Source organism: Filobasidium floriforme, assembly GCF_021052385.1.
Source record: "Filobasidium floriforme strain CBS 6241 chromosome Unknown HD553scaffold_2, whole genome shotgun sequence".
NCBI classification, from domain to species: domain Eukaryota; kingdom Fungi; phylum Basidiomycota; class Tremellomycetes; order Filobasidiales; family Filobasidiaceae; genus Filobasidium; species Filobasidium floriforme.
Window position 1 is genome coordinate 812,360 of NW_025763623.1, and position 18,629 is coordinate 830,988.

An 18,629-nucleotide genomic window follows, 5' to 3' on the forward strand; every position below is an offset into this window, starting at 1 on the left:
TGCTCTGCTCAAAAGGTCGCCTCGCGCCTCGTCGTCCTCGATCGGTCACTCGAGAGAGAGAGACATCACTCGTCATAGAAGCTCATCGGTGTCTATAGCTATAGCTACCTACCAATCGACCATGTCTGTGACCGCTCGTCGATTAGCTCGGTTCGCCACGGCTCTGCCCCGAACGGCAACCACCCCGGCCGCCTCGTGTCGACTACTTCGGATGGCATCGCCCTCGATCAGCTCATCAGCTCGACCGATAGCAATCGTCAGCTCCAGCAGGTCGTCATTGATATCTAGGAGAGGCTATGCTGCGTCGGCGGCTGTGGTCAAGGAAGTTGAAGACGGAACCGAGGCGCCCAAATGGCCAGAGAGGGTCCTGCCCGAGATCACCGCCAAGGATATCCAACGATTGAGTCGACAGCGGAACATCGGAATGTGAGCTGTTTCGGTATCACGGGCTCTCCAAGAACTGTGTAGCTGATCGACCACGGTCTCAATTTCCTCCGCGCCAGCTCGGCACATATTGATTCGGGAAAGACGACTCTGACTGAACGAGTCCTGTTCTACACCGGTCGTATCCGTGACATCCATGAAGTCCGAGGAAGGGACGCCGTCGGAGCCAAGATGGATTCCATGGAACTTGAGCGAGAGAAGGGAATCACCATCCAGTCAGCAGCCACCTTTTGCGACTGGAAGGCCAATGTGCCTCCTGGTGAAAAGGCCTCGGGTGGTCAGAACGAAGAGGCCTGGAAGAAGCGGGACAAGGAGAGTTATGCCATCAACATCATTGATACCCCTGGACACGTGGATTTCACCATCGAGGTGGAGAGGGCACTGAGGGTGTTGGACGGAGCGGTGTTGGTCTTGTGCGCTGTCAGCGGTGTGCAGGCAAGTCTTCAGGATGGAAAATTTGGCAGTCGGACAGTCGGATAGGGGTCGCTTATCATAGCTACAATATGCAGTCGCAAACGATCACTGTCGACCGGCAGATGAAGCGATACAACGTTCCTCGAGTCTGTTTCATCAACAAGATGGACCGGTGAGTGTCGGGCCTGCACTCCCTCGTCTCGCCTGCCAGACTGACGATCGACCGCACGTAGAGCCGGTTCCAACCCGTTCCGCGTCATCAACCAGCTCCGAACCAAGTTGAGGATGAACGCTGCGGCTGTCCAAGTGCCAATCGGTAGCGAGGACAACTTGAAGGGGGTCGTTGACCTGGTCAGGATGAAGGCCATCTACAACGAGGGTGTCAAGGGGTGAGTAGTGGCGTGAATGTGAAGGACGATACGATACGAATCGACACTGACGTCTCGGCTTGGGCGCAGTGTCGACGTGAGGGAAACGGACGAGATCCCAGCTAATATCAAGGACCTCGTCGATGAGAAGCGAGCCGAGCTGATCGAACATATTGCCGAGGGCGACGACACATTCGCTGACCTCTTCTTGAACGAGATGCCCATCAGCGAATTCGACATCGCCTCGGCCATTCGTCGAGCTACCGTCGCGCTCAAGTTCACCCCGGTCTTTGTTGGATCAGCTTACAAGAACACGGGTGTGCAACCTCTTTTGGATGGAGTGTGCTCTTACCTCCCGGACCCGTCCGAGGTTCCCGCTCAGGCTCTGGATACCACTCTTCCCTCCAACGCCCCGCCTGTTCCCCTGGCACCGGCTACCGTCGCCCCGCTCGTCGGATTGGCCTTCAAGCTCGAAGAAGGTCGATACGGTCAATTGACCTACTTGAGGGTGTACCAGGGTACCTTGAAGCGAGGCGGCTTGATCTTCAACGCCAGGACCGGGAAGAAGGTCAAGGTCCCCCGATTGGTGAGGATGCACAGTGACGAGATGGAAGACGTCGAGAGCATCGGTGCGGGCGAGATTTGTGCGATGTTTGGTGTCGAGTGTTCCTCTGGGGATACCTTTACGGATGGGACGTCCAACTTTTCGATGGTGAGTCCGTGGGACGATTTGAAGGTCTCGATTGTTATGAGTGGCTGAACGGATGATGACCATTTCATGGCAGACGTCGATGTACGTGCCGGAGCCCGTCATCTCGCTCTCGATCCGACCCGAAGGGAACGAGACCCCCAACTTCTCTCGAGCTCTGAACCGATTCCAAAAGGAAGACCCCACTTTCAGAGTCCATGTCGATTCCGAATCTCAGGAGACGATCATCTCGGGAATGGGAGAGTTGCACTTGGACATTTACGTCGAGCGAATGAAGCGTGAATACAATGTCGCCTGTGTGACTGGAAAGCCCCGAGTGGCCTTCAGGGAGACTATCACCGAACCCGCCAAGTTTGACTACATTCACAAGAAGCAGAGTGGAGGTGCCGGTCAGTTCGGAAAGGTCAAGGGATCGATCGAACCTATGGAGCCAGATGAGGACACGGGCAAGGACACTGCGTTCGAGAACCGGATCATTGGAGGAAACATTCCCAACCAGTACATCCCTGCCATCGAAAAGGTGAGCCGTGTGACACTTGTCGTGTTCTGACTGCTTTAACTCATTTGTTCGCTCTGTCAACGCTTCAGGGATTCAACGAGGCTCTTGGTCGTGGATTCCTTACCGGCCACTCGATCAACGGTTGTCGATTCATCTTGGAGGACGGAGCTGCGCACGTACAAGATTCCTCCGAACTAGCTTTCAGGCTCGCCGCTCTGGGTGCCTTTAGGGAGGCTTTCAACAAGGCCAAGCCGGTTATCCTGGAGCCCATTATGGCAGTTGAGGTCGTCGCGCCGGTAGAATTCCAAGGTAAGCATCTCGATATCTGCGCCGTTAGGTCTGATCTAACGCTAAATCTTTCCTCTGGCATCAATCGCAGGTACCGTCATTGGAGCTCTCAATCAGAGGCGTGGTACCATTGTCGACACCGAGGTTCGAGACGACGAGTTCACTCTGACCGCCGAGGTCGCGCTGAACGACATGTTTGGATATTCGAGTCAACTGCGAGGAATGACCCAGGGCAAGGGTGAGTCGTGGTAAGATATTCAGCATCACATCATGACATTGACTGACCGTCCCGTCTACAGGTGAATTTACGATGGAGTACAAGACGCACGCCCCTGTCCTTCCCAACATCCAAAAAGAAATGGTCGAGGCATACCGAAAGAAGCAGTTGAGCAAGTAAGCTCATTACTAGAAGACTTGAGATCCATCTTTTGTATCGCACGGCGCATCCCGAGGCTAGAATCCTCATCATCCACCTCTCTTGACGACCTCATGAACGCCTCGCTTTGATTGTATTTCCGGGACTAGCATAGGCGTGTTATCAGGATATCTCATGCATGTTATCTTGCGTCTTGGTGTTATCTCGTTACAACTCGACACTGCTCGTCATGACTCTTCATTATGCCTTCTCTCGCTTAGCTTCTTTGTGCGAGTCTACATCTTCGTCTGCTTTGCGTTTAACCCCAGCGCTAGTTGTTGAATCCGTCGACCCTTCGCGCAGCTGTGATACCGCATTTGTCAAACGATCCGCTGCTTGCAAAATGGCCGCGGAGGGTTTCACTTCTGTTTCGTCTGTAGCTAATTTGGTCGGCATCGCCGGACTCGGGTTGCCTGCGGGTGTTCCCCCCCTGATCGACCTAGGCGAGTTCTTGACGGCTAGATTATTACTCCCAGGTTGTGGCGTATTCCCTCGACTTCGAGCTGGACTGTTTGCTCGCAGCCCGAGGTTCTTGCCGTCAGCATTCGCAATGACACGATTGGCGACAGCGGTAGCGACTGCATCGGATCTACACGTTGCATGTGATATCTGGAAGCGGTCCGACAGGTCGAGTTCAGATCTATCATCTACGCATCTCATGTCTAAATAAGCACACGGCACAAAACGTACCTGTCCATCGGCCTCGATAGCATTTTTCCAAATCCATTCTTCCTCATCCTCGTTGTACTCGCTCACAAACTTTTCTTTACAGATCGGACACGGCAGCGCAGCTCTTGCGGGATCGGATGGGACGGGAATCCAGGAGTTCTGCAACTCGGCTCGCTGCCTAGCTACAAACGCAGCGTCCACTTTGGGTGCCATGCCGAGCCCGGGCTTGTTGCTCGTGCTCGGACCGGACGAACTGGCTCCATCAGCAGAGATGACGTTTGACGTAACATCTTTGATCCAGAACTCGGCCCTGGGCAGCCACCGACGGTTCGCACCGCGGCCTTCATTCTCCTTTTCCTTGCGGTTACGTCGAAAGTGCCAATCCAGATGAGCTTGAAGACGGTCCTTTCCGGCGGGACCGGCGGGGAATCGAGCAGCGCATTGCGAACACCTGTTGGGCAGGTGTGCTGTCGGCTGAAAGTCGTAAACCCTGGAACACGAAGGGAAAATCGCAAGTCAGTTACCTTCACGGCACATCATACATTGAGGAGCCAACTTACTTGTTCAAGTCGTTCAGACTCAGTCCCACATTCATGCTTAATACCATCTCTTCATACTCTTTCAACCCATCTGCCTCGTCCGGCACATCCCCCTGCTCACTCCCGTTGTTCTTGAAGGCCGAACTCGCTACACTCCCGACGCTCCCTTCCCTGACGACAGCCGCTCTTTGTAGCACGGGCGTCGTCTGAACCGGAGTGGAAGCGCTGGACCCAATCACGCCCGCAAATGTCAAGTCTCTCAACAGGTTTCCGAAATCCATCTTGGGCGGTGGGACGGTTTGACGTGCGATCGGGACCGAACCGGTGCGCACATGACCAGCTTGGAAACCGTTCGTGGGCGTATTACCACCCGCCATGTAAGGGCTGTTGTTACTAGCGACGTTTACAATAGGCACATTGGGGTAGACCTCGCCGAGAGGTCGACCCGGAGGACGGGACTGTACGTCCGGAGCGAAGGAAGGCTGAGGGGTCCCACGGTCTTCAGCTCGAATCTTGTCTAGTTGAAGTTGGATTTCGTGGATTTCGTTCGGCTGGACGTTGCCCATGTTCAGCAACCTCTCGATCTGCGTCAGGCAAAGGAGCGTTCAATCACGGATTGACGAACGTTAGCAATATGAAAAATGAGAACAACTTTTGTGGACAGGAGACGAACTTGTTCCAGCACACCGACATGCACCCTCGCTTCTGCATCTTCCGGGTTCCTAGCCAAAGCGGCCCTCTTGCTGCGCAGCGCGTCGGCCAGCGAAATGACCACCCTCTCCCTGGCCGGGTCCACCCGTGTCGCAAAGATCTCTGCCTCGATCTGATGCCTCACATCCGGTCCGAACAGCTCGACTCCGCCGACCCCGCCGTGCTTCCAAGTACGCAGCATCTCTGCCATCTTGGTCCTGGTAGCTCCATCGACTGCTCTGTAGGCGTTGATAAATGTCTGGGCGATGAAGCGGGGAAAAACGTGGGTCGTGTAGGGTTGACCGACGTTCTTGGAGATCGAGTCCAAGAGGTAGAGGAGGGGGAGTTTACACGTCGGTAAAGCCTTGCGTTCACGAGGTTGTCAGATAGCGACACGTTAGCCGAGTGTGAAAGCGGGACAACAGCATCAAGGTTCTTTGTCAACTCACCGATCCGATGGCCCTCTCGAGCTCCTCACCGACCGCGGTCATCCCATTCCAATCGTTCCGATCCCTCCGCTCCATAGCCTGGATGCTCAAGTTCTGGATGATAGGCCTCGAGTTGAAGGTCAACGTGCTCAACTGTTGACGGTACCATTCTCGAAACGGATCTTGGTGGTAGGCCGACTGATAGTTCGGCGCCGAGGAATGGGTATAGGGTGAAGCTTGAGCGTAGGGTTGAGAGTGGGGTTGTTGAGCTTGAGCTTGAGCATAGGGGTAGGAAGGTTGTTGTTGCTGCATTTGTGGATGACCGTACATCGGTGCACTTCCGTAATTTTGATAAGCCATGATCACCCTGTGCCATATGGGACGTAGGTATATATGAGAGTAGGGTAGGTCAGCACGTCTGTATCCAAGCGAAACCGTCTGTATCGACAAACGAAATCCTGCACAACCCTTGATACCGTGGTGGTCGAGACTCACCTCGCACCGATGTCGACCGATCTATGTTCTAAACGCTAGATATCAGACTGCCGCACAAGCTCAGAGAACGTCACAGTGTGAAGTGATGATGTGCAACACAACAATGTACGCAGCCCCGAGTCTCTATCGCTCTGAAAATGAGAGGAACAAGATGTATCGGGAACAGGTGGAAGGAGCACAAGGGGCAATATTGATAACGAGTCACCGGTCGGTCTGACTGTCTGCCGGTGAGAGAAGCGATGTGCGGTCTCGATTCGGCTCGTCTCGTATGTAGTCGCAAGGTCTGATTCGATAGGATGATGGATTTGAAGGTGTAGAGAGTGGGGAGAGAGGGATGTGCGATGAGGGTGAGGTCGGCTGTACTATCCTTTATCCTCCCGACAGACTTGGGGGTTTGGTACTTTTGTCACGCGCCCTCCCTTATATCTGGAATTAAATGAAGCTTCAGCCATTTTTCCCTTTGAACTCCTGAAATCTCGGCTGAGGCGGCGAAACGTCATGAGAAAGAGAGAGCTCGCACTGGTCATGCTGGTCACAAGGTCAAGGGTGCTCGCCCTTATTGTTCTCCGACACAAACGTTTAGCCACACAACCATCCCAGCTGTATCTAGTATCGGAACAGCACCAAAACGGCAAAGAACACAAACGAGAAGAGCCAAAAAGAGCAGTCTTCTCCGTCCAGAAGGATACCCTTGTCAGAAAGCCTTAACGAACAAGCACACGGAGAGAAAGGATGCCCAAGGTGAGTCGTACCGATCGAGGCATAGGTGAGGTTGCTGGGGAGGCATGAAAGCTTACTATATATCAACGTTGGATGTCCTGGACTATAGAACAAGGGAAAGGTCAGCAAGACAGCCAAGATCATATCTCGTATGGACGGAGCGTGAACTGATTCTCGCTCTTCCCGCTTTTGCCTCGATCCTTCACATATCACACCAATCGGATATATACCCTCTTGGATTCCACGAATATAGGGTGGAAAGAACAGGAGAAGAGGCAAGAACGAGAACGATGATGAGAAGCGAGAATTGGTATTCAAGGAGGATGGTCAAGGTTCGTCCCCCTCCACCCTCCGCCTCTGCTCCTTCTCCGGCCCTCGATCAAGACTGACCCTTCGATCTTGCCCTGGTTCACCGATCGTCCGACCCGGTACACAGAGTACGCACAGGTCCTCAAGATGCTCGGAAACGGTCGTGTTGAAGCCCAGTGTTTCGATGGGACCAAGCGACTCGCCCACATCCGTGGCAAGATGAGGAAGAAGGTCTGGATCAACCAGGGGGACATTGTCCTGCTCTCTCTGCGGGACTTTCAGGATGACAAGGCGGATGTGATCGTCAAGTACACTCCTGACGAGGTACGTGGCGAGAGAGCGATACAGCATCGTTCTTGAACGTGCAGCCTGACTGACTGCTCTTGTTTCGGCTCCCGTCTCTCATCGCAGGCACGTAATCTGAAACAATACGGTGAATTGCCGGATACTGTCAAGGTCAACGAGAACGAGACTGCCTATGGCGAGGAATCAGGGGACGACGTCTTGTTCGAGGAGGACGAGATCGACGACATTTAGAGAGCGGGGGGGAGTTTGGAAGTGGCCCACGGCAAGAGAGTTGGAGGCGGATGGGGGAAGAGCAGAGAAGATTTCCTTTTCTTTGTTTTGTTTTGTTGGACGACTTGTTTGCAGATTCGATTCGATAATTCATCATTTGAACCCTTCCTTGCGCGGTCGTATCCTTGATGATCAGTTGTCGTTCTGCTAGCATTCGAGCAGGAGGCCTACACCCATGGGTGACACAAGCTCAGGTGGCCGTACCTTCCCTTAACGAGCCGGAACTTCGCCCCTCATTTCCACTGGCTTCGGACGAGGGCGTCGTGTATAACGTTCCAGACGGTTTGTCCCCCTTTGCCAAACGTGTCTACGAAACCCCGCGGTTTTGTAGCTGTCCTCGAAGCGAACGGTAATGTTCCTTGAATCGCCGATGCAGATCTCGTCACGTACCTTCCGTACCAAAGCAACATCCACTTGAATCACTCATTGCGCTAATCTCCAGTACAAGGGATGAGAACCTTGAGGAGAAGTTGAACGGATGGGTCCTTCGAGTGAGCATAGAACGGTCTCGACGTGCCCATTTTGTGTTCTCATATTTGCAAAGAAGCCAGATTCGTCTACAAACCAGATATTACATCATTCGGGAACAAAACAAGACTGGAGACCAAAGGGTATATGTATGTCATCTCTGCGTGTATATGTAGCGACTACAAGGATGTCGGTTGGGTCCGGTTACAAGAAGTGGAAAACAAGGGAGCGTATACGTGTGCAGCTGCTGATTTCGGTGTTACAGTTCATAAAGGAGTGGGGTGGATGGGCGTGGCGTATGATCGAGCCGCTCGGTTCGCCCAGACTTGAATGACAGCTAGAATCGAGTCTAGTCGTCGAAGCTGGCGAGGACGAACATGGCGACAAAGAAGAGGAACATGAAGAGGATGGGTCCGAAGACGGCCGCGCTGATAGCAAAGGCGGTTCGGCATTCTCCTGAGTGTCGCAAGGTGTCGCAAGGTGTCAGACAAGAAGAAAGAGAACGAATTCATGATCAGCGATGTGGAACTAGAATCGATCATGCTGTTATGATGCAGGAAGAGGGATATGAGAGTCCAAACTCACGTCGCCTGATATCCTTAGGGGTGTCGACAACAACGACCCTGATCCTGGCCGGAGCACTCCTCTCGAACCCAGCCCAAGCCTCGTCCTGGACCTTGGCCCATTCCTCGACGTGGACGGCGTGAGGGCTGTTGATCCTCTGACCGATGACGGGTGCGGCACTAGGCACGGGGACTTCGAAAGCGAGTCGATCGGTTGAGAGGTCCATCAAAGATGGGAAGTAGCGGTGGACCATAGCGATGGTTTCCTATAGATCAAGAGTATCACACGACACACAAGTCAGTTATTGACTGGCTTCCACGTCGACGTGATGATTTAGGCAACACCCGCGACTCACCTGCCTGTTCATGCCCCTCAGACCGACAACATGCTCAGTCTTTCCCTTGCGAGGGAACAACGGAGCATATGTGTAGATGACGCTGTCTGCACCCTCAGCGGTCGAGTTTGTGAGACCGGCTTCCACGTCGCCGACATGATCGTAGACGTCGTCGCTGGGTATCTGTTCGTACTTAGGAGGGCTACCCATGGTTGCTGTAAGTGGGAGAATTGGTCGTGTGGTCTGTGCGAACAGTGAGGGTATAAGAGTCGAATGGGCGGAAGAGATGTTCAAGTCGATGAATGGTTGTATTTGATGAATGATATACCGTTCGATAGCGTTGTGGCGAAACCGCCAAGGCCAGTGGCAGTACCTCGGAAGCAGATATTAGATTCCGGAAGCCGGCTCCACAAAGGAAAGTGCGGGGGACGATGTCACGTGACTTAGGTGTTCTGGGGCTTGCTAGATTGTTTCATCTCGGGCTCTCGAGATTATTGATTGTTATGATGAGTCCCTTTGACATAGCTAAGCCGTCATACTTGAGCAACATGCTCTTGAATAGATGGGTAGCGCATCGTAATATGCAGGTCTTCTTTCCTCTGTGAAGCCATGGTGGTCCGGAACGGGAAGGTCAACTACAGGAAGTGCAGCGTCGTCCCCACTCATGTTTAAGTTTGACTCGACCGTTAACTTGCCATGAGGGGATTAACAACGCTGACACTTGGCACAATTTCTATTCTGCTGTATCCACACGGTACTGATTGAGTTGTCAGCAGTGCGGTGTTTACTCGAGCTTCTTGTTTGTATGTCCGCAAAAAGACAGTCGCCCCTTAGATATAGACCTTGGCCGCACAATCTTCTGGCATGCTTTCCTGAGCACATAATTACGGCAGCAATCGACAAGTGTGGAACTTGTAGTGCACAGTCAGATCTTGGCCCGTAAAGCAAATTTCGCTTTGCCCGCATATTGACCGTTGTCGCTGGCCTAGCTGTCTGTCTAGATTGTTGTCTTGGGTTCTCCCTTCGAGCCTAGAGTCACGCAATACACCTGCTAATACGGCGCTGCTGGTGGATCGCTCAATAGTACAATGCGCAGCGTTTGTTTCTCTCACCCCAATCCTCCTGGACAGTCTATGTGCCAATGAGCTCTGTCGGGTACCCGAGTGAATCAATCGCATTGCAATGCCGGGTATCTGCCTTACATCCTCCGGGATTAGGAAGTCCCACTCCCTGTCCACTTGAGCTCGTATAGAAAATAACTGAACCCCTCGGGCGGTCCGATGTCCTTGTGCGTCAGCGCGAATCCTTGATGACCCTGCATATAGCGTCGACGGAAATGAGGCTGTCCGAATGTGGCACTAGGGTACATGGGAGCAAGGTTTGATGGACATCGCAGTCAGTACGAACAACGAGAGGGTGAACACGAAACTGACACTTACTAAAGAAACATTGATCCTTCTCGTTTCCGTAATACGCTGATCGACCCCAATCGAATTGACGAATTCAGTTTTCAGAAAGCGCATAAACACGCGATTTAGCCTTCGGGCAGGCTTACCGACAAGCTTCCCGGATCTCTTCGTTGCAGTTCTTGACATCTTCTTCGGCCGGATTCTGCAAACACCGTTCGATGTGAGCTTATCCGGATCTGGTTGATGATGACAGCTGGAGCCGCTTACCCAGACGTCTCCTTTACTCGTCAACATGGCATCCATGGTCCCCTGTGTCGAAGTATACATCCGCAGGTGAGACATGTCAGCGTCTCATTTCATCTACTCGTCGAGCGGACGATACTGTCCAGCAGTCTCGCAGACTGACCTTGTCTATCACGACGTCGAACGATTCGTCCTCGAACTTGAGATCCCGGATGTCCATCTCGAGCCATGTCATGCCCGGTCGTTTCTCGGCATGCTTCCCGATCATCTGTTCGATCAGGGTCGCCGAGTACTAAAAGATCAAATGCAGCCAGTTCCACCCAACAACCGAGGGAATCTTGATCAGCTTACAGACGGGAGGACGAGGCGGGAAATTACACCCCCAGCGTGACTCACATCGATATTAACGATCCCGTGGTATCCAGCATCATACATCTCCTCCCCCAATGTACTGTTTCCACACCCCAGCATGAGGATTCTTGTCTCCTTGCCCTTGGGCATATACGGTTCTAGGATCGGGATCAGATAAGACGGCTTGAGGAACCAGTCGAACGTCGTCTCGGCGCCTTCTCTAGATAGGGATTTCGAAGCTTTTGATGAGCTGAGATTCAACGAACAGGTGTCCGGTTGCGATCCAGCTCACGCGGCATATCGTTCTTCCCTGGATTAACTTGAAGAGATCAGCTTGGCTAGCTTGGCTGAATACGTCAATGAAGAGTGTACTGGTAGCCTCTGCCGCTCACCAGTATTCACGAGTGCCATAGGCTGTGTTGCTAGCGGGTAGCGTCGAGGTTGACATCGTGTAGGCTTGAGGATGTCGACGAGAGCAATGCTTGACAGAGAGAAGTGGCAGATGGCAGTGCTATCGATCAAGGATCAAGGATCAAGGATCATCGATCTAGGATGTCGAGGAGCAAGGGAGGACATGTGCAATTAGCGAGCATGATCGACGACCTTTTGCGTGTTTACGATTTCAATTCAAGTTTCGACCTCCACCTTGCGATTTACGACCTCCGACCTCGAAGGCTACGCTAGGATCGCACTTGGCTTGTATAGTTGCAGTAGTAGCTATATTATTATTGCTATAGCTGCCAACCTCGCATCGACTACAGTCAGACGTAACAAACACTGAGTGACACTTAGACAGGCTTAGATAGAGATCAATGCTCGCCTGTTACCGAGTAGCCTCGAGATGTCCATGGCAACTCAGATCGCTCTCGTTCCGAGTCGATCGCAAGCGATACACGACATCGACATCGGAAGATACGAGCGGCGAATCCGGAGTTTCGCAACAAGGTTTTGGTGATGTTGCAGGAGACTTGCAGCGGAGAAGAAGAAGGGCAGACCAGAAGCGGCGGCAGCATGGTGCGAGTTTCGTGGATCATACGGTGATTACGGTTCGCGGAGGTGAGGCGTGAACGTACTAGAGAGCGATATTCCCAAGGCTTATCGTTAGGGAAACACAGGAATCGGCGGGTCAGGCGCAGCGGCCTTTGTTCCAGTAAAGTCTACATCTGTTGGACCACCTTCAGGCGGGAACGGTGGGATGGGCGGTAACGTTTATTTCACGACATCGCCACACGTTACCAGCCTGGTCAGCGTACCTAAACGGATCCGAGCTGCCAACGGGGCCAATGGATCGGGTTCATATCGACATGGACGTAATGGGGTGGATACGATTGTCCAGCTTCCTGTGGGGACCGTGATCAAGGAGATGCACCGGGAGACCGAGGAGGAACGGTTGAGGCGGGACGAATTGGCTCTAGGGTTGGACGAAGAGACGTTATTGTTGGAACGAAGGGCAAGGCTGTTCGTCAAACACCCGACTGGAGAGATCATGGACGATGATTACGACGAGGCCGAGAGGACCCTGTTCAAGGAAGGCAGGCTGACCATGCCTACGAGGGAAGGGATTTTACCTAAACGACGGCCCGAGACGTACACCCCGCTCGACTTGGATGTGGAGAAGCCGCTCGAAAAGCCCGTGCTCGTCTCGGCCGGAGGACTGGGGGGACTTGGCAACCCGCACTTTTACAACTCCGCCAGTCCGCATCGAGCACCGAGATTAGCTTCGAGAGGACTTGCACCGCCGATCATCACGCTCGCCCTCGAGCTCAAATTGCTGGCCGACGTCGGTTTGGTTGGGTTCCCCAACGCTGGCAAAAGCACCATCCTACGTGCCTTGACGGGGAGGAGGGCAGAGGTGGCCGGGTACCAATTTACTACCTTGAACCCCCAGGTCGGAGTTGTCCGGGTCATGGATGATGGGACATGGCAGGGCGGATTAGCTGAGGGCGAGGTGGTGGAAGAGACGTGGAAAGAACGACAAGCCGAAGCCGAGGGGATCGAGTCTGCTCAACCCCGCGTATCGAGAATTGATAAGGGGGTCGAGGTCGTCAGGTTCACCATGTCTGACAATCCGGGTCTCTTGCCTCAAGCTTCGGAAAACTACGGCTTAGGTCATTCATTCCTGCGATCGATCGAAAGGTCATTGGCGCTCGTCTACGTGTTGGATCTGACGAGACCGAACCCGGAGCAAGATCTCATGGCGCTTCGGCACGAGCTCGAGGCTTACAAACCGGGTTTGTCCAGGAAAGGTCGACTGGTAATACTGAACAAGGCGGACGAGGTGGACGAAGAACAAGGTAAAGAGAGGAGGGCTGCCGTGGAGACCGCTCTGGAACGGTTGAAGGAGGAGAAAGAGACTTTGGATCTCGTCACCGTCAGTGGAAAGTACAACTTGGGGTTGAAAAAGGTGGTACAACGACTTGGGCGGTACGTGACCGAGGCGCGAGAGGCGGAAGAACAGGAGGACGAGAGGGACGTACAAGTGCAGAGCTCAGCCGATGCAGCTACGTCGAAAAGTTTACCCGAGCCTGCATCACCCGCCGAATCTGCCTTTGACCCTCTGAACCCGGACGTCGAGGTCTCATCCGAAGGTATCCCTCTCAACCCTTCGCCCTTGCCAAACGAGATCCTCTCCCCGCCTCGGGCGGACCTGTCCTCAGAGACTCTTGCCAGGCTGCACAAGCTTGCAGCGATCGCTCCACCCGAAAGCGGGTCCGAGGAAGAGACCCGTTTGTTGGATGGATTGTCTCATCTCGTTGGGCTCATGGATCAGGTCAAGTCTGTTCAGCTGGACAGCCATCGCGACAATGTTGAAGCGAATGACAAACTCGACAAAGAAGCCATCAGGGGTTTGCTGACCAGGGGGACTCGGGCAGTACCAGAGGACGTGTTTGACGGAGTAGACCGGGAGCGGACAGCGAGGGAAGAGGTCTCGGGTGAGACGGTAGTCGGGAAGGATCTGCTCCAATGGACCTATCCTCGGCGGTCTTTCTGATCACGTGAGATGTTGTAATCAGAGATCGCAGACTATATCCCATCACCTTTATCACCATATCTGGATTGGGCAAGTCAGGCATGATCAGGCAAGTCACCGTACCACCGCATTGCCTTCGGTGATCGGTGATCGAGCGCGTCGCTTCCGATCGAAACGCGTCATTAAACGCGAACATCGCGTCATCGTCATCATTCCCCCGTGATCCCGATCGATCGAGGGCACTAGCACTTGCGCACTTGCCCGATCTCGATTCCAGCTGGGGCAACCACCCTGCGGACCTTCAGCCGGTTCCGTTGTTTGTCTTGTTGCTTTGTTGTGATGATGACGTTCTTTTCGAGGTCACGGGACTAGCGGAACTACGAGTGACCTTGACCAGATCGGTCATCGGTGATGTCATGCCCCTGGATGACGAGCCTCGATCGGTTGCGACATGTCACTCCCGCACCCAGCCATCTCCATGCATACCTCGACCGCTGGACGAGTATATAGTCGGAGCTCGAACTCGGTCGACCTTGAAATTCCCCTCGACTAACTCCCATTCACATAACACATCAACACGCGCTCTGCCTCCTCTACCCACTTCCAATACTAAACAACAACCCATTCACAAACATGTCTGACGATGCCCGAGGACCTCAGCAGGGAGCTGTAAGTCGATCCCGTCCCTTTCGCTCACCACGCTGTCCTCTCGCTGACCTTCGAAACACCATTCCCCTCTGCCATCTCGCAGTCCAACCCTGAGACCCACCTTACCAAGGACGGCAAGCCTGACCAGCGCTTCAAGGAGAACGGCGGTGGTCAGCAGAACGTTGGCACCGAGTACATCGAGGAGGGAGATGGTACCTCCCGATTGGCTACCGAGAAAGGTCAATCGAGCACCGACCAGTACAAGTCAGTCTTTTGTTTTGCTGACACTCTACTATCGTTCTTACAGCTAATTACTAAACCCCCCATCGCACTTGTATCTTAGGCCTTCCGAGCACGGTGGAAAGACCAAGGACGGCAAGGACGACAAGAGGATGTCGTCGGACCACGGGTTCGGATCAGCCGAGGGTGCTGATCCCCATGAGGCGGGTGCCAAAGGCGGGAGTGCGAGCTACGAGAACGGTGGATTGACTCAGTAGACGTACGGAGAGGATGGCAACGTGAAGGAGATTAGCCCGCGGGGCAATGTATAAAGTAACACTACAGTGGAAATCAATCGAGATATTTTTCGACGTGACTACTTCCATTCGCACGCATCCATGGGCATGGACCAATCCGTTCTCATTCACCCAAGATACACAGATAACTCAAGCTAAAGCGTAGTCAGCGCAAATCAAAACCACCACCATGAACTATTTCGTCGAGCATATGGTGGGAAGCGCAGAATAATGAGTGGACTGAATGTGCGAGTACGAAAGTACATCGTCGGTGAGATATCTCGCTTGCCAGAAGCGAGACCGCGGCAATACTATCAAACAATCCTGCCTCTTTCGAAACGGGTCTCTCTAGCTCTCTATCTATCCTGACATGGTCCGTTCAGAAATGATCACGGCATCGGAATTGCGTTGTTCACAAAGCCAAAGCTCGGCTGGACCACCTTCGAGCGACCGAAGCCTGAGCCCTGTTGACGGTGTAGCACTCGGTAGTCTGCGGAGCGTACGAGAGGCCGAGAGGCAAGTTTTAGTGCCAAAACTTTCCAGGTGGAGAGTGAAGACTGACCTGAGTCTCGCACTGGCTCTGGAACGCTCCGACTTCGCCATTCGGCAACTTGTTGGAAGCGTTGTAACAGGCGTTCTACAGGGGTATCATCTTTAGCTTCTTAATATCACGACTTGGTTCCCTCTTAAACAAGCGGAGCTCACCCTCTGCTCGTTACAGCTCTCCTCAAGGGCGTCATACAGGTAGTTGTACGTCCTACCGCCGGAAGAGTATTGGTTTCCTACCTCTGCAACGATAACACCAGATTGGCGTCAGCCATCCGGGAATGTCAGACAGCCAGGTGCTGCGGGGATATGTAAGGTAAAACATACGAGTGACAGCGCCGATTGGGGCCCCGATGCTTCCAGTGAACTTTTGGAGGTCGCCCTCAGCGCTTCCGGTAGGAGCAGGCGCAGGGACAGCAGGACCTTCAGGCTCGGATGCGGACTCGGTAGGAGTAGGGGCGGAGATGGAGGTGGGAACGGGGAGGTCAACAGGAGGGACACTGGAGCTTGGGCTGGTGCCGGCGTGTCAGAAGAAAATCAGTTATTGAAATCCTGGTCGCATTCGCGACTTGACTCACAGCGCAATCGAGGAGGTAGCGGTCTCGTTGGGCAACTCTTCCGTGAAGCTGGGCATCGTCTCGATCGGGGCATCTTCGGACTCTTCAGGAAGAGCGGGTACGACGACATCCGTAGGGGTAGGGGCATCCGACGAAGCGCTGGTGGTCGGCTCCATTACTTCGGGTTGTTCAGAAGCAGAGGGAGCAGGAACCTGAACCGCTTCGGTCGAGGTCGCAGCGGCGGTGCTGGGAACAGGAGCTTCGGCAGCGGCGGTAGAGGTAGCAGCAACGTCAGTGGGCTCAGCGCCTTGTTCGGTAGTCACTGGCTCGACCACGGCAGAAGAGGCGGGAGGTTCGGGAGCAGCAGGAGCTCCTGGAGACGAAGCTGCACCACCCGAGTCTCCCTTGCTATACACAAGAAAGGTAACGTGTTCAGACAATGAGAACACCTATGCCAAATATCCCGTGTTCGCCCGACTCACACGATCCCGCCCTGATAAACAGCGATACCCGGGTACTTGAAACTAGGTCCGTCCGTAGTCAACTCCACGAAGTCGGCGTACATGTCCGGGAATTTGCCCGTAGGAGCGGGAACGGTCGTTCCGCTCGATTCGAGGTCGACCTGGAAGGCCATGGGATAGAACTGTTGTCCGCTGAAGGGGGCGAGGAGTTCGTGCTTGACCATGTAGGACCCCGAGGGGAGGTCGGTGGGGAGGTTGAACGTATACAACGGGTTCTTTGTCAAAAGAGAGAGGGGCCAGGTCGAAGTGGCCGTGTCGTAGTTTTCCTCGATGATCTGCGGTGCATCCGAATGATACAGTCAGAAAGGGGATCAGGGCTAGGAAACTCCGTTGACCCACCTTGAACCACGAAAGAGAAGCGGCATCGGCACCCTCACAAGTCGCACCGCAGTCCTACCCATGCCAGTCATGTAACGTGATCAACCTCTTTCCTTACCCATGCCCCTAAGCCCCTGGAAGACCGGACTTACCGCCATATAGACGGCTTGTCCACCGATATGCGAGTCGGGCCACTGCTGCCAGTCGAGCGTGACAGAGTCTCCGCCCTTGGCAGGGATCGTCTGAGTAGGGGTGGTCGCTTCGAACTTTTCCGCGTTGGCACCCTCGTTGATGATGATACATTTCTGGGTCCAGCTGTGGGCGCGTCAAGATTCAGGGTCGGACTGATCTCCCAACTCCCATAAAACACGTCCTCGACTCACTCGAGACAGGGTCCGTTCCCATCGTTCTTCCTGGTGTAACTAGGAGGCCTGGTCGCATCGGGGTAATAAGGATCCGCGTTGAAGTCCCAACCACGGTACTCTTTACCAGCGACGTTGACGGATTTGACCCAGCTGTGGGCGGTGGTCAAGGGTAGGAGAGCGGCCAGCGCGGTAGTGGAGAGAAGCAAGTTCTTGAGAGAGGACATGATGAGGGAGCGATGGTAATGTCGATGGCGGACGGGCAAAGGAAGGTGATGGGGGCACGTCGAGTGCTATCAATAAGGAGACGAAGGATTGCTGTCGAAGCTTGTGAACAGAGTTGGGATCGAAGGATCACGAGTAAATGGCTCACCTAGCTATCGACGGGGTGGAGCCCTTTATATCGACCGATACAGGGCCTCGCCATGCTGTCATCCCTTTCGGGGAAACATGTCCAGACGATACTACGTTGTCGCAAGGTCGGTCGTCTGGCTTGGCACAAATCGCGCGTTCCGGACGATGAAACTGAAACGCGGTCGTCAGAACGACTCGTCTTGATCAGACGGCGACGCCTGGTGAGTGATCGCGATGAAACAGTGGACAGTAAGTGAAACGGGATGGACGTGACGCATTTTAGGGTTTCGCCGGTCGCTAAGAATCGAAAGGACCGTCCGCCACCGGGCCGCTATCATCAAAGGGATCGATCGATCCTGTCGATCTTCTAGCGTTGGAAGGGGAACGTGACGCAAAGGGAGTTTCCTCCCTCCTCCCCGTTTGTTCCGGACGATGAAACTCAAAGGGAGGTAGGGGAAAGGACCGATCGCGGAGGACTACACGCGCGCGTGTGGCTTCGGTAAACCCTATCACCCCACGCGAGAGCTGATCGCCGAAGAGATCGGGGAGAACGGCTCGACCATTATTATCAACGATTTGAGAGACCATCATAATAATCTCCTGGGTCAGCTAGTTCCGGAATGAAGGATCGAAGGTCGGTCATGTCAGTACCATCTCCATGTCGGCTTTCCGAGTATCCGGTGTCACGTCAAAGTAGACAAGGTGGAACTGAAAAAGACGTGTACCCCCGGTGTGATGATGAAAAGGGCGTGCGGTGATTGGCTCCTCTTCTCCTCCGGTTCCCCCCGGGGGTGGTGTGGTTGAGCGATATTCTCTTATCGGGCAACGTGCATTCGGGGTTATCCACCGTATGTGCGAGGGCCGTGAGGGTGTCTGTATCGCTGTATCTTTTGTTCCTTGGAATC

The 18,629-nt window shown here is 53.9% G+C and overlaps 8 protein-coding genes across 8 annotated transcripts; 4 read left to right on the forward strand and 4 right to left on the reverse strand.

Moving 5' to 3' along the window:
• The first annotated feature begins 50 nt into the window (after positions 1-50).
• HD553DRAFT_304438 (elongation factor g 1, mitochondrial precursor (mef-g-1)) lies at positions 51-3,259 on the forward strand. Its single transcript, XM_046179011.1, has 9 exons — positions 51-426; positions 504-879; positions 954-1,030; positions 1,092-1,247; positions 1,317-1,938; positions 2,012-2,455; positions 2,524-2,743; positions 2,814-2,960; positions 3,022-3,259. Exons 1-9 carry the CDS (start codon positions 122-124, stop codon positions 3,117-3,119), a joined length of 2,445 nt encoding a protein of 814 aa, XP_046039677.1. The 5' UTR covers positions 51-121; the 3' UTR covers positions 3,120-3,259.
• HD553DRAFT_291799 (uncharacterized protein) lies at positions 3,260-6,256 on the reverse strand. The gene is made up of 6 exons (XM_046178384.1): positions 5,959-6,256; positions 5,485-5,830; positions 5,019-5,399; positions 4,367-4,929; positions 3,828-4,296; positions 3,260-3,746 (listed from the first exon to the last, which is right to left on the reverse strand). The coding sequence occupies exons 2-6, from the start codon at positions 5,821-5,823 to the stop codon at positions 3,339-3,341; spliced, it is 2,160 nt and encodes a 719-aa protein (XP_046039678.1). The 5' UTR covers positions 5,824-5,830; positions 5,959-6,256; the 3' UTR covers positions 3,260-3,338.
• An 83-nt stretch (positions 6,257-6,339) lies between these two features.
• HD553DRAFT_304444 (uncharacterized protein) lies at positions 6,340-7,671 on the forward strand. Its single transcript, XM_046179012.1, has 5 exons — positions 6,340-6,699; positions 6,788-6,799; positions 6,932-7,010; positions 7,115-7,311; positions 7,399-7,671. Exons 1-5 carry the CDS (start codon positions 6,691-6,693, stop codon positions 7,522-7,524), a joined length of 423 nt encoding a protein of 140 aa, XP_046039679.1. The 5' UTR covers positions 6,340-6,690; the 3' UTR covers positions 7,525-7,671.
• A 497-nt stretch (positions 7,672-8,168) lies between these two features.
• Positions 8,169-9,280, reverse strand: HD553DRAFT_304455 (uncharacterized protein). The gene is made up of 3 exons (XM_046179013.1): positions 8,951-9,280; positions 8,617-8,860; positions 8,169-8,487 (listed from the first exon to the last, which is right to left on the reverse strand). Exons 1-3 carry the CDS (start codon positions 9,137-9,139, stop codon positions 8,381-8,383), a joined length of 540 nt encoding a protein of 179 aa, XP_046039680.1. The 5' UTR covers positions 9,140-9,280; the 3' UTR covers positions 8,169-8,380.
• An 862-nt stretch (positions 9,281-10,142) lies between these two features.
• HD553DRAFT_338960 (S-adenosyl-L-methionine-dependent methyltransferase) lies at positions 10,143-11,380 on the reverse strand (the record flags this gene model as incomplete). The annotated part of the gene is made up of 8 exons (XM_046182391.1): positions 10,143-10,287; positions 10,369-10,404; positions 10,485-10,540; positions 10,606-10,647; positions 10,745-10,873; positions 10,978-11,152; positions 11,225-11,242; positions 11,325-11,380. The coding sequence occupies 8 exons, from the start codon at positions 11,378-11,380 to the stop codon at positions 10,143-10,145; spliced, it is 657 nt and encodes a 218-aa protein (XP_046039681.1).
• Positions 11,381-11,651: 271 nt separating this feature from the next.
• On the forward strand, positions 11,652-14,230 carry HD553DRAFT_99115 (uncharacterized protein). The gene is made up of 2 exons (XM_046184650.1): positions 11,652-11,988; positions 12,048-14,230. The coding sequence occupies exons 1-2, from the start codon at positions 11,745-11,747 to the stop codon at positions 13,922-13,924; spliced, it is 2,121 nt and encodes a 706-aa protein (XP_046039682.1). The 5' UTR covers positions 11,652-11,744; the 3' UTR covers positions 13,925-14,230.
• Positions 14,231-15,141, forward strand: HD553DRAFT_99116 (uncharacterized protein). The gene is made up of 3 exons (XM_046184651.1): positions 14,231-14,572; positions 14,655-14,815; positions 14,895-15,141. The coding sequence occupies exons 1-3, from the start codon at positions 14,537-14,539 to the stop codon at positions 15,046-15,048; spliced, it is 351 nt and encodes a 116-aa protein (XP_046039683.1). The 5' UTR covers positions 14,231-14,536; the 3' UTR covers positions 15,049-15,141.
• A 146-nt stretch (positions 15,142-15,287) lies between these two features.
• HD553DRAFT_347638 (glycosyl hydrolase family 61-domain-containing protein) lies at positions 15,288-17,649 on the reverse strand. Its single transcript, XM_046183313.1, has 9 exons — positions 17,392-17,649; positions 17,161-17,323; positions 17,030-17,083; positions 16,652-16,965; positions 16,191-16,577; positions 15,940-16,124; positions 15,772-15,854; positions 15,629-15,703; positions 15,288-15,556 (listed from the first exon to the last, which is right to left on the reverse strand). Exons 1-9 carry the CDS (start codon positions 17,595-17,597, stop codon positions 15,479-15,481), a joined length of 1,545 nt encoding a protein of 514 aa, XP_046039684.1. The 5' UTR covers positions 17,598-17,649; the 3' UTR covers positions 15,288-15,478.
• Positions 17,650-18,629: the final 980 nt, after the last annotated feature.

Bases quoted from the DNA above. Each gene is read 5' to 3' on its own strand.
- HD553DRAFT_347638 (XM_046183313.1), bottom strand. From the start codon at position 17,597: ATGTCCTCTCTCAAGAACTTGCTTCTCTCCACTACCGCGCTGGCCGCT. The intron at 17,084-17,160 runs GTAAGTCCGGTC...TGGCATGGGTAG, and splicing joins GACAAGCCGTCTATATGGCG to GACTGCGGTGCGACTTGTGA. The intron at 15,704-15,771 runs GTGAGCTCCGCT...ATACCCCTGTAG, and splicing joins AGAGCTGTAACGAGCAGAGG to AACGCCTGTTACAACGCTTC.
- HD553DRAFT_304455 (XM_046179013.1), bottom strand. From the start codon at position 9,139: ATGGGTAGCCCTCCTAAGTACGAACAGATACCCAGCGACGACGTCTAC. The intron at 8,861-8,950 runs GTGAGTCGCGGG...CTTGATCTATAG, and splicing joins TGAGGGGCATGAACAGGCAG to GAAACCATCGCTATGGTCCA. The intron at 8,488-8,616 runs GTGAGTTTGGAC...TGCGACACTCAG, and splicing joins CCCTAAGGATATCAGGCGAC to GAGAATGCCGAACCGCCTTT.
- HD553DRAFT_304444 (XM_046179012.1), top strand. The intron at 7,011-7,114 runs GTTCGTCCCCCT...CCCGGTACACAG, and splicing joins ATTCAAGGAGGATGGTCAAG to AGTACGCACAGGTCCTCAAG. The intron at 7,312-7,398 runs GTACGTGGCGAG...CTCTCATCGCAG, and splicing joins TCAAGTACACTCCTGACGAG to GCACGTAATCTGAAACAATA.
- HD553DRAFT_304438 (XM_046179011.1), top strand. From the start codon at position 122: ATGTCTGTGACCGCTCGTCGATTAGCTCGGTTCGCCACGGCTCTGCCC. The intron at 2,456-2,523 runs GTGAGCCGTGTG...TCAACGCTTCAG, and splicing joins ACATCCCTGCCATCGAAAAG to GGATTCAACGAGGCTCTTGG. The intron at 2,744-2,813 runs GTAAGCATCTCG...CATCAATCGCAG, and splicing joins CGCGCCGGTAGAATTCCAAG to GTACCGTCATTGGAGCTCTC.
- HD553DRAFT_99115 (XM_046184650.1), top strand. From the start codon at position 11,745: ATGCTCGCCTGTTACCGAGTAGCCTCGAGATGTCCATGGCAACTCAGA. The intron at 11,989-12,047 runs GTGAGGCGTGAA...AGGGAAACACAG, and splicing joins GGTGATTACGGTTCGCGGAG to GAATCGGCGGGTCAGGCGCA.
- HD553DRAFT_291799 (XM_046178384.1), bottom strand. From the start codon at position 5,823: ATGGCTTATCAAAATTACGGAAGTGCACCGATGTACGGTCATCCACAA. The intron at 4,930-5,018 runs GTTCGTCTCCTG...TGCCTGACGCAG, and splicing joins ATGTCGGTGTGCTGGAACAA to ATCGAGAGGTTGCTGAACAT. The intron at 3,747-3,827 runs GTACGTTTTGTG...GACCGCTTCCAG, and splicing joins CTATCGAGGCCGATGGACAG to ATATCACATGCAACGTGTAG.
- HD553DRAFT_99116 (XM_046184651.1), top strand. From the start codon at position 14,537: ATGTCTGACGATGCCCGAGGACCTCAGCAGGGAGCT. The intron at 14,573-14,654 runs GTAAGTCGATCC...GCCATCTCGCAG, and splicing joins GAGGACCTCAGCAGGGAGCT to TCCAACCCTGAGACCCACCT. The intron at 14,816-14,894 runs GTCAGTCTTTTG...CTTGTATCTTAG, and splicing joins TCGAGCACCGACCAGTACAA to GCCTTCCGAGCACGGTGGAA.